We start from the raw sequence: 11037 nt of genomic DNA on the forward strand, positions 1-11037 counted from the left end.
GACTTCGGGGGTCCTGAGAAAGCCCTCTGTCTGAACATGTGTCCTTTGGCCTGGGTCTGATAATTAGAATTTCAGCAATAGAGATTCATTTCTTTAGCTCAATATCACTTCCTCAGGAAGCTTTGTCTGATCCTTTGTTATTCTCTCTGACAGAAGCTTAATGCTTTTTTTCTCTCGGCACTTAAGCTTTGTAATTATACATTCATGAGTGTGACTGTTGGGTTAATGTCCATCTCCCCCATTCCACTGGCTATTCCAGGATGGCTGCACCCATGCCTTTTGTGAGTTTCCCGTTCTATTCCCAGTGCCTAACAGTGAGCCTGGCACATGGAAGGTATGCAAGAGATATTTGTTGTTGACTGAATCTGTTCATGAACATAAAATGTGGATTCTTCAGAGCACTGGTGGGAAAGGGTGTGGGCATGGATGCCCAGGATATCAGCCTGAGGGGAGAGGGACCCAGAAAGCAAGGTGCTAACGATAAGCAGCACCCTTCTTCCCCAAGCGACCTGAGGCTGGTTCCTTTTGCTACTCCAACCCTCCTTTCCTGTCAGCTTCAGGCTTCCCTCCTTCCTCAGCCCAACCCCAGGGGCATTTATAGGGCATCTGGGGAAGAAGGGTTTGACTAAGATACAAACAAGGCTAAGATGACACCCTGTGGGGCCACCATCAACTTCTTTCCAGACAGATTAGGGTGAATGGTATATATATTCTCATGGCAGCACCTTGACATCCTCCTGGATCTGTTACCACCCTCAGGAGGGGCCTGGGGGAGACAGAGGCCAGAGGTTCACATATGTGAAGCCACACTCTCCTGGTTCCTCTGCTCCCCATCCTCAACTGCACTCCCAAACTCAACCCCCCTGGTTCCAAAGTTCTCTGCAAACATCAAGAAGAGGGGCCTTCTTGCTCCCTGGCCCTGAAGGCCTCTGCCTACCCAAGACTAGCTAGGTATCTGAGGGGAGGCTACTAGGGGCCAGCTTGCCCCGAGTCAGGGAGGGGCCATGAGATAAAGGCAGAATAGGCTTCTCGTTCCTGAAGCTGGGTGCCTCTCAGTTTCAGCCCAGGAAGAATGGAAAGTGTTCCTTGCTGTCCCCACCCCAGGGATAGCTCTTTCTGATCCGGACTTGACCTGATCAACCCATGAGCCCCGCTGGACTGGCAAGGTTCTCCTCCCCTCTCCCAACCAGAGAGCCCCACAGCCGCTTCCCACCAGGCCAGAGCCAAGCCATTCTTTAAGTCCCTGCTGGAAGCCGCCGCCATAGACTCTCCCTTCCTAGTTTGCTTTGGCACTGCCTAAGCTCCGGACCTGCAGACACACGGAGCAGTAAGCTTGAGGCCTTTCCCTCAAGAAGAAGCAGCTCCAACGTGGCCTGCTCTGTTCCCTGCCGGCCTTAGGGTGAAGCTGTATCACTCTCTGCTCCCCTGAGCCTGGCCCTGGCCTCTGCTGCCTCCCGTGTCCTCTACAGGGCTTAGCGGGCTAGGTATTTGAAAAATTCGCTGTAAGCACTGGATAAATAGCAGGCCCTTGGTCAATAAATGATGGATTGATCAACTGTTCAACTGAAGTGCTTGGTTGCTCAGTACAAGGTTGAGTGAGGCGCTGCCGTCATTCATTTCCCTGTGCACCTGGGTAGGCAGGGTGTATTGCCTGAAAACCCTAAAGGGATTTTCTTACTTTTTTTATTTTATTTACTTTTTTTACTGCAACTTACTGAAAGGGTGCGGGGATAGGGAGAAGTGAGGGGCTGGAGGCCTGGCAGGGGTCTCAAGAAAGGGAAATTCTGCACCTCCACCTCAGCCCCTACCCCTAGTTTTCACTGAATTCTGGCTATGATTCAGGGGATTTGGGGTGTCTGGCTGTCCTGAGCCCTGGGATGGTGGTCTTGAGCTTGTCTGAGGAGTCATGAATTTGAGCTTTGGATACAAATCATGCTTGCTGGTAATTCCCATGGCACCTTTATTTCCCTGTCTCTTCCTCTTCTTCTTGGATGGAAGAGCAGTGTCCCCAACTACCCTCAGCCTGGTGAGCCATTTACCTGCTGGTGACACAGCGGGATAGGCTGGGCAAAGACAAGGAAAGAGAAAAAGAGAACCTATTGGCTGAGTCACAAACTTTGAGCCAATGGAATATCAGACTGGTGGGGCTATTCTGTGTTGTGGATAGTCAGATGAGCTTATTAGAGAAATACATCATAGAATTCAGCAAGCCCCACTTTACTGGGGGCTCAGTTGCACCAAGCCAGTCATGCAACTTTCTGAACAGGCCTGGAAGAGAGCTAAATGTCACTGTGAATTCAGGCCAGCCTGGGGACTTTGAGACTGCATGGAGAATGCATTGGGAATTGGCTCTTTTAGGGCCTTCCTTTAAAAAGCTCCTCTGGCTTCTGGGAAACCCTTCTCCCCAAGGTCTCCAGAACAGTACCTGAATCAACAAGCAGCTATAAAAGGAAGGACTTCTGACACCTGTTCTGGGGCCTCTCCAGATGCATCAGGCTGTCTCTTTAGCACTATATGATCAGGTGATAGCAGGAGCCCCCGATCCTGCAAAAAACACCCCAAAACACACTAAGCCCACAGCAGCTCACCTGCCTGCTGACATTTGCTGCTCAGTGTGGGGGCTCAGGGGGGAATCCCCTTCACAGCCTGGCACCTGCCTCTGAGCAGACTGCTGGCCTGCCACTAGGGACAGCAGGCTTTTCCTTTGGAAGTCTGGTGAGTTCTACTTAGACCCCCAGCAGGCTTCTGAATGCCTGGCCCCAGGGAAGCCTGCCACTGAGCAAGCAGAAGCTTGATGCCTCAGTAACCTGGCTCTGTTACATAAGGCACTACGCGAGATATGAGTCAGGGCCCTCAGGCTGGCCCAGGCCCAGCCCAGTCTGGGAGTGAGACTAAAGGGAGGGGTGTGTGTGTCTGTGTGTGTGTGTGTGTGTGTGTGTGTAGTTGGGGGTGGGGGGTAAGCCAGGAAGGAGCCGCTGGAACCACTTCCCTTCCTCTCACTTCTCATCCCTTTCTTCCTCAGGGATAGCTGTAGCCAATCACCAGCCAGGAAACCTCAGACTGGGAATCTTGGCCAGATCCCTAAGCTGTGAGCAGCTGCTCTCCATCTCCCCTGAAGAGAAGACAAGAGGAAGTAGGTTGAATACCCAAGGCTGTTTCGTGAGTAAATTCTTCCTTCAAGGAAGGATGGGGAAGGTCCCTGTGGGGCTCCGTCCACAGGCAAGGGCCTGATTTCAAGCTGGGTCTATTTGAGGAAAGTGGCTCCCGGGGGAGGAAGGCTGATAGCGTGCCTGGGGCATCACTGACCAGCATGCTGCTAGCTCCTGCTTCCCCTTGGGCAAGTGTCTGCACAATGGGAAGCTTCCCAGTCAGTCTCCCCGTGCTGGCTGGGATCTCACACCTATTAAACTGTTTCTAAAAGAGCAATAGCTACTTTGGGACAGGGATTTCCAGCTAGAAGGTCCAAGTGAATTTGCCCCTTTATAAGATTCCCTCCTGCCTGGATTAGCATTTGGAAAACCTTGTTTTCTAGTCTCACAGACCCCCGTTTTATCCTCACTCTGACTTCTTAGCGAAGCTAGATTTCGGCATGGTACACAGTGGCTTCCATAAGCCATTCCCCTGACCTGAGTCCTCATCAAACCTGCTCTGAGGCTGGGAACTAGCCTTCTGGCCTTCACAGAGATCCCATTAGCCCACAGGGTTCTAAGAAGAACCTGCTCTGCCAAAGCTGCAGCCCCACAGCGAAGCCCTAACCCTTGTCCCATTATTGCAGGCACATGTCCTGGGCCATTATTGCCCTCTTCATCTAAAAGGGAAATTTTATCTTTTTTGACCCCTGTGGTCAAGGAATGCTCTCCCTTGAGTGCACTGAGCACACAGAGTGTCCCACCAAATGGGCCCAAGCTTCAGGTCCACTCAGCACGTTGGCTTCTCCAGGGCTGAAGAGGCTATTGCATGACACCAACCAATTTGTTATGTAAACCCAGCCAGCCATGGCAGATTATGGCTTTGTAGTTATCTTGAGGGATGCCTTACATAAGAGGAGAAAGTTCAGGTAGGAGCAGAATTGTGATGAGCAAACACAGCGCAATGGCCACCACCAGGTGCAGATGCCGCCGACCTTATTCCTCTTAACCTGCCCACAAGGTGCAGGCAAGTGCTCTGCTGGGCTCCATCACTTAGGGGACCCAGAGACCCTGGCAGCCTGGGCCAGACACATCCATCTCCATTTACCCAGACTTCCTGGCCTTCAGGACCAATTATGGAAAGGAGCCAACACTCTACCTGGAATTGAGAGCTTGTTAGTTTATCTGGAAGTGCAAATATAAGCAGGATTGTTAACCTTCTCTTCAGGTGGGAGGGAACATAAGGTCACCCTGGAAAGAGTTATTTTCTGGGGTGTGGGCTCACATGCGTCCAGTCCTGGTAAACTGGAGGAGGAGGTGAAGTTCACGTTCTGTTCCTGCCACCTTTCTTGAAGAGCAGGACCCATCCATCCAGAACTCTCACGCTGCTCAAAGCCCCACACTGTGTAGCAGGCCTTTCAAGGACTCTGGCCCTGTCTCTCAGCTTCTCTTCTCCAAACTTGACTTTCCCATGCTACATTCCCACAGACCCATACTCCCAGTGAACTGTCACCCCGAAGGAAATTCTGATAAACAGATCCATGCAAAGTAGTCAATGACAAGTAAAGAAGTCAGGCGTTATTCTTTCAACAAGTAAACCCTGGGTAGTAAACCTGGCCATTCATGAGAGAGATACACTCAAACTTTTGCCAGTCCCTAATTCATGAGCATTTCAAAAGCATCTCATTTCCCCCCTAAAACTTCTATTTCTATCATTTTGTTAAATGTCTTAGCTTTCTTTTCATTATAACCACTAGCACAAGCAGCCGACTCAGGGAGGGGGTATTCTCCACAAAGAAACAGATGCTCGCTCATTTCATAGGCATTACTACGTATGAACTGACCATAGTAGAGGACCACAAAATTGGGATGAGACACAGGTGCTGGGCAACTCCACTCCTAGGTAGAGACTCGAAAGAATTGAAAGAAGGGACTCAAAAAGATACCTGTACACCAATGTTCATAGTGGCATTCTTCCCCATAACCAAGAGGTGGAAACAACCCAAGCATCCATGGACAAATGAATGGATTAAACAGAATGTGGTGTATCCATACAACGGAACATTATTCAGTCATAAAAAGGAATGAAGTACTGCTATATGGATGGACCTTGAAAACATTATGCTAAGTGAAAGAAGCCAGACACAAAAGGCCACATATTGTATGACTCCATGTATACGAAATACCTAGACTAGGCAAATTCATAGAGACAGAAAGTAGAATAGAGGTTACCAGGAGCTAGGGGAGGGACAATAGAGAGTTATTATTTAATAGGTACAGAGATTCTGTTTGGGATGATGACAGAGTTCTGGAAATGGATAATGATGATGGCTGCACAATGCTGTGAATATACCTAATGCCACTAAATTGTACATTTAAAAATGACAAATTTCATGTTATATATACTTTACTATTATATATGTAGATATCTAATATATACATATACTTTATTTACATATATAAAACACACACGTACATATGTAATATATGTAGTAAATGCTGGTAAAGCACTAGGGTCACTCACTGCCCAAAGCCTCTTAACACATGGAATTTACATCTGTGCGTCAGCAAAAAGACAATTTCTTACATATCAAGGTTCTCATGAGATCTACAAACCATGAAATGTTAAGTTTGCAAACACATTTGTGTTTTTCAACAGAGAACTGCCTTAATCCAAGAGTGCTTATTCTTTGTCAGACCACTAGGCACTTGGGAAATAGTTATTTTAAATTACCTTGGGCTAGGGAAGGACTTTCAAAGCTTGATACCAAAAACAAAAATCACAAAAGCAAAGAATGACAGACTTAAGCACACAGAAACCCAAACCTCTCTACTGCAAAGAACTCCGTCCTCAAAATCAAATGGCAAATTAGTTGACAAAGGGTTGCAATCTCTAACTCAGGATTTCTCACAATGTGGTCCACATACCACTGTGCTATGGGAGAGAGGTTTTAGATGGTTTAGGGACAGAGAACTGATCTTACAGTATGAATTTAGGCACTACAGTAGGCAGGTGGGAGAGTTTTGCTCCTCAAATCACACCATGTAAGTGGCTACATCCTCAGAAATCAGGTGCAGGAACACACATTTATGAAATCTTAGATCGAAGACACAGAGAAGCACAAATAATTTTCATGCAAATTTTTCTTGGAAGCCTGATCTCTGAATCTATATCTTTCCCCTTACTACTATATATCAAATCAATAGGGAAGATTAAATGAATTAGCACACATAAAACAATTCAAAATCTTTGCTGTTATTATTTTCTGAGGATCTAAGTGTGGGACCACTTGTTGCTAGCTCAGAAGCTTAAAGGTAGACTCCTAGGGCTTTCAGAGTTGGAAGGGAACTCAGATTCAGAATATCTCAGATCACATTGGGCAGGTGGGTTTGGGGGCCCAAGGCAGAATAGAACTGACTAAGGAGGCTTGGATAAAATCTTAGAAATAAATTTGACATTATAACAGCAGTGACAACAACAGAATATGGCTAAAGCTCCCATGCCAGCTTGCTGCACCTTACTGATCAGAGAACTAAGGCCCCTCATATTTCGATTTTGCATGTTTTTAATAGGCTACATTTCAGTTGGAAATTTTAGCTGTTTGCCCAGCATGTTCTATGTGCCTCCTGAGTTTTTCAGTTTCAGAAGCATTTTCAAAAGATACAGTCTAGGTATAGTCTCCTAATAATAGGATGACCAACCATCCTAGTTTCCCTGAGACAGTTTGAGCATTGAAAGCCCTATGTCCCCGAACTGGATGGCCACCCCACCTAATAAGGACATTTTAACCATCTGGTTAGTTTCTGGGCTAATATTTACCTCTGCTTAACAATTATTTCTTCACAGACAATTCTTTAGTGTCTGACAGATCTTAGGTGGAGTCTTGGCTCTGCTCTTCATTGTGAGGCACTGAGTAAGTTATTTAACTTTCCCAAGCCTCAATTTCTTTCATCAAAAAATGAAGAATGGTGATAACAATGCCCACTTCTTTGGGTTGGTGTGAATATTAAATGAGGCTATGCAGATATAATGCTTAGTACATGTTGGAAGCACTTAATAGATGTTAGCTATTAATCTATTATAGTTATTAGTTACCTAACACAAAATTGAAAGGATGGTATGTAAAACACATCTTCCTCCCAATCATTTAGACGCACTATTTACATACCAATGAGCTGCATGCCCATTACCACTGATTTATATGTATATATACAGCACTGTCCATCAGGACTTCTGCTATTAGAGTTACTGCATGGGGTTCACACCGAAAAAAAATCACACTTGAACCTTAATAAGAATTTTCCAAGACTAAATTAAAGTTGTAAAATCTTTACGTAGGACTACACCAACAATTAAGCCATCATCCAGTCAAAAAACCTTTACTGAGTACTGACTGTATAACTAGAAGTCAAGAGAAAGCCAAGTGAGTAGAAAACATGCCCTACTCTCAAATTGCATACACTCTTGTGTTCCAAGGAAACCAAGAGCTAAGCTGGGAGCCAGGGACAGGTCAAAGCAGACAAACCAGATAGAAATCAAGAATGTGCCCCGCCCTTGCTCCCAAGAATATAGGATCCCTTGCAGCAAGGGGGTGGGCTGCAGGAGGAGGGGTGGGAAGAGTCACTTCTCCAGAAAAGACGGCCTTGAAGGTAGACAAATTAGAGGAAAAAGACACCTAGGCAGGAATTGGAAATACCAAATCATTAAATGAAATAGAGGTAAAAAATGATGGCATTTGAAATATCAACTCATTAAATGAAACAGAAGTAAAAATGATGGCTGAGGTATGAAGAGACAAAACCAGGGAATAAATGAAGTAAGAAAAGGAAATGGAAATTTTCACTCAGGAGAAGACTGTCCAGTTCAGATTTTAGAGAAGCCCTGTGACCAGCAACAACAATCTCTTACTTTGCTAATAAGGATGTCATTCTAGGCAAAACCTCAACCAAATTCAGAATCCCCAATCTCTAAGGTCCCTGTTGTCAAGTCAAATGAGAGAATGCTTTGTTCTGCTGGAACTGTTAAGGCTATTGCCACAGGACCTTGTCATTCTCCAGCCTCATTGAAGCCTGAGTACTTGCTGGTTCACTGCTCAGCTGTTTGGGACATTAAGTTGCCCTGATTCCAGGAGGCAGGGTGCACAGAGACAACTCCCAACAGTATGCCCTGCTCCCTCCACCAAGGCCCTCAGCCCCCTGTCCAACCTGGTGGGACTTCTGGGCTTTGCCAAGAACCAAGTGTCAATAGACAGGTGTCAGTGGAGTAGGTGACAAAGGAGGTCTTGCCACTCAAGAAACCCAGACCACCAGGAAGCCTCACCAGGTGTGGCACAAGCAAAAACTCTGACCACAGGCTCTCAGCCTCACACCTCACTCACCTAGATCTGACCCTCCTAGGCCCCCAACCTAGGAACAGAGCTGAGGAGGCATCCCCTCTTATGTACCTGTCATCAGGCCATTTCGGAGCAGTTTCAGTCCCAGCTGAAAGACTGCAAGTGCTACGGGGGCGCTGTTTCCAGGTGTCGTCACCACTCCTCCCCTGCAGCCTACAAGCCTAGTGGCTTGTTAGGAGCCTGGTAGGGCTTTACTCTGCAGGGTTGCAGCGGCTGTGGTTTGAATACGCTTGCAGTAATCTTTCATCAGAAATGAAGATTCCCTTGAAACCTGTTACATATGCGGCCTGCTTTCGTGGAGGCAATGAGATAAATTGATGCCTGAAGTGAAATAATAGATGAGAAAGGGCTTTGATGGTGTGGAAAATGGCTGGAAATACAACTTGTTATAATAATGCTAACAAAGTCGGCAGCCCTGCTTGTCTCCTCCTGAAACTTCTGGGGCTAAGGAGGCGAACCTGGGCTGAGCACTAAGTGAGGGCAGTGCCTGCCTAGCTTGATGGCTTTTAAAATGTCCTATTTGTGCCTCACTGAAAAGCCATCCAATTATTCAAATATTCTGTGGGAGCTCAAAATTTCTTATTACCTTGTCTGAGCACATTACCTGCCCACGACCTGGAATCTCAGAACTAGAAGGAATCTTAGAGCCCAGAGAGGTCAGGCAATTTGCTCAGGCTCACACAGGGAAGTAGTCATAACTTGTACTACAACCCAGGTCTCCTGCAGCAAGTTTTTTCTCTTACATAAGCTGCAACATTGAGAAAGAATAAAATTCACCCACGCACGTGCACACACACACAACAGTGCCCTGTCCCTGTGGCTCTAAGAACACCAAATACACAGCTAGGTTTCCTGAAGTTGTCTCCCTTGCCTCAAAATTGCCTCGGTTGTTCCCCTAAGACCGGCTCTTACCAGAGTGTCTCAGACTGGAGGACAGCAGCCACCTTGGGTCTTCCCACTATGTTTCTCCCCTTCCCACTGCCCTCCCTGCCCTTCAGCAGGATTTCTAGAAAGTCTGACCCGCACTCCAACACACGCCTGAGAGGACATGGATTCATCCATCCTCCTGTCCTAGGATGCTCTTTGGGGCTGCTTTTAGCCACCACTCCAAATTGAAGGCTGTGATCCGTGGAGGAGGTGTCCCCCCTTGGAGAGTTTCAAGAAATTCTCTCAGGTCTCAGATTTTCCTTATTCCCCATCTTCCCCGGCCCCAACAGCAGCTTAACTTGTCTTGACATTTTGCTTGCCCTCCCTGTCAGTCAGGGCCACTCAGTAATTTAAAAACCTTTGCTGTTTCATTGATAGCTTGCATATTTAGAAATGGGCTTTTGATAAGGGAGGAACTCAGATGCTCAGATCCCCTTGAGCACCCCGCGGCAGAATATCCAAAGTGGCTGTAGAAATGCAGGCATTTGGGAAGAAAGTGCCGCCAGCTACCCTCAAACCATCTAGGGCTCCAGCATCTCCCGAGGAAAGGGTCTGCAGGCACCTTTCAAAACAGGGCTCCCACCTGCCAGGCCTCCCCTTAGCCGCACGGGAGTCCAGGTAGCCTCGGGGTCTGGTCAGGGCAGCCCGTTAGCCCGAGCCCCTCAGCGCCCCTCGTGGACTTCCTGGCTGCCTCTTCTGTCAGAGGTGAGGGTCCAGCAGAGGCGGGTGCCAGCCGGGACCGTGGCCCCACCTCCGTATTTCCCGTCACTCACCTGTGGAAGAAGAGCAGGATGGAGAGCATGGTCTGGTCGATGTTGCGGTTGCAGATGCCCTCGTTGACCAGGTAGCAGGGGTCCCGCAGCACGGGCTCTAGCGAATCCTGCCGCATTATGCTGTTGAGCTTGTCGGTGTTGAGGTTCTCAAAGATCAGCTTCTCCTGCAGCTGCCGAAAGTTGCTCACGGTGGGGCTGCCCGGGTTGTTGTTGTCCCCGCTGCTGTCGCGCTGGAGCCCGCTCCGGTGGGCCAGGTCCAGGCAGCAGTTGCAGCAGTCGAGGCCGACAGGTGATCGGCAGTCGGTCTTGGGCCGGGCCATCTTCTCTGCCTCGGGGGCCGCCTGGCCTTCGAGGTCAGGGGCGGCCGGCAGGTGCGCGCCCGCCGGGCTGGCCTGAGGGGACTCCACGGTGTCTGGGAAAGACAAGCTGTGAGGAGAAGAGTTGGAAATGAGCGCCGAAAGCCGGCTGTCCTCGGCTCGTCCCCCTTCTGGCTGCGCAGCTCGGGGTGCGAAGAGCAACAGCTGGACAAACAGCTCTGAGCGGATCCTTCGGGCTCACTTCCTCCTCTTCCTCCTCCTTTCCCCCCTCCTCCTCCTCTCGAGGCCGGGGCCGCCCCCCTGAGGTGCCACACGCGGCCCCAACGCCGTCCCAAGTTTCCCAAGTGAGAGCGGGGCCCGGGGCGGACCTGTGGCAGCAGGAAGGGCGGGCGGCGGGGCAGAGGGAGAGCCGGGGCGCGCCCTCGCTCCCTCCCTCCCGGGCTCCCTCCCTCCCTCTCCCGCTCGCTGGCTTGCCCGCTCGCGGACTCCCCGGGGCTGC

General features: G+C 48.8%; 1 protein-coding gene across 1 annotated transcript in view; it reads right to left on the minus strand.

Annotated features, from left to right (window-relative positions):
• TSC22D3 (TSC22 domain family member 3) overlaps positions 1–10758 on the minus strand; it is a 58206-nt gene extending 47448 nt beyond the window's left edge. Inside the window, exon 1 of the mRNA XM_064482913.1 lies at positions 10222–10758. Coding sequence (XP_064338983.1) covers positions 10222–10541 — 320 coding nt within the window. The 5' untranslated portion in view covers positions 10542–10758. The remainder of the gene's footprint in view (positions 1–10221) is intronic.
• Between the last annotated feature and the right edge of the window lie 279 nt (positions 10759–11037).

Source organism: Camelus dromedarius, chromosome X (genome assembly GCF_036321535.1).
Source record: "Camelus dromedarius isolate mCamDro1 chromosome X, mCamDro1.pat, whole genome shotgun sequence".
NCBI lineage: Eukaryota > Metazoa > Chordata > Mammalia > Artiodactyla > Camelidae > Camelus > Camelus dromedarius.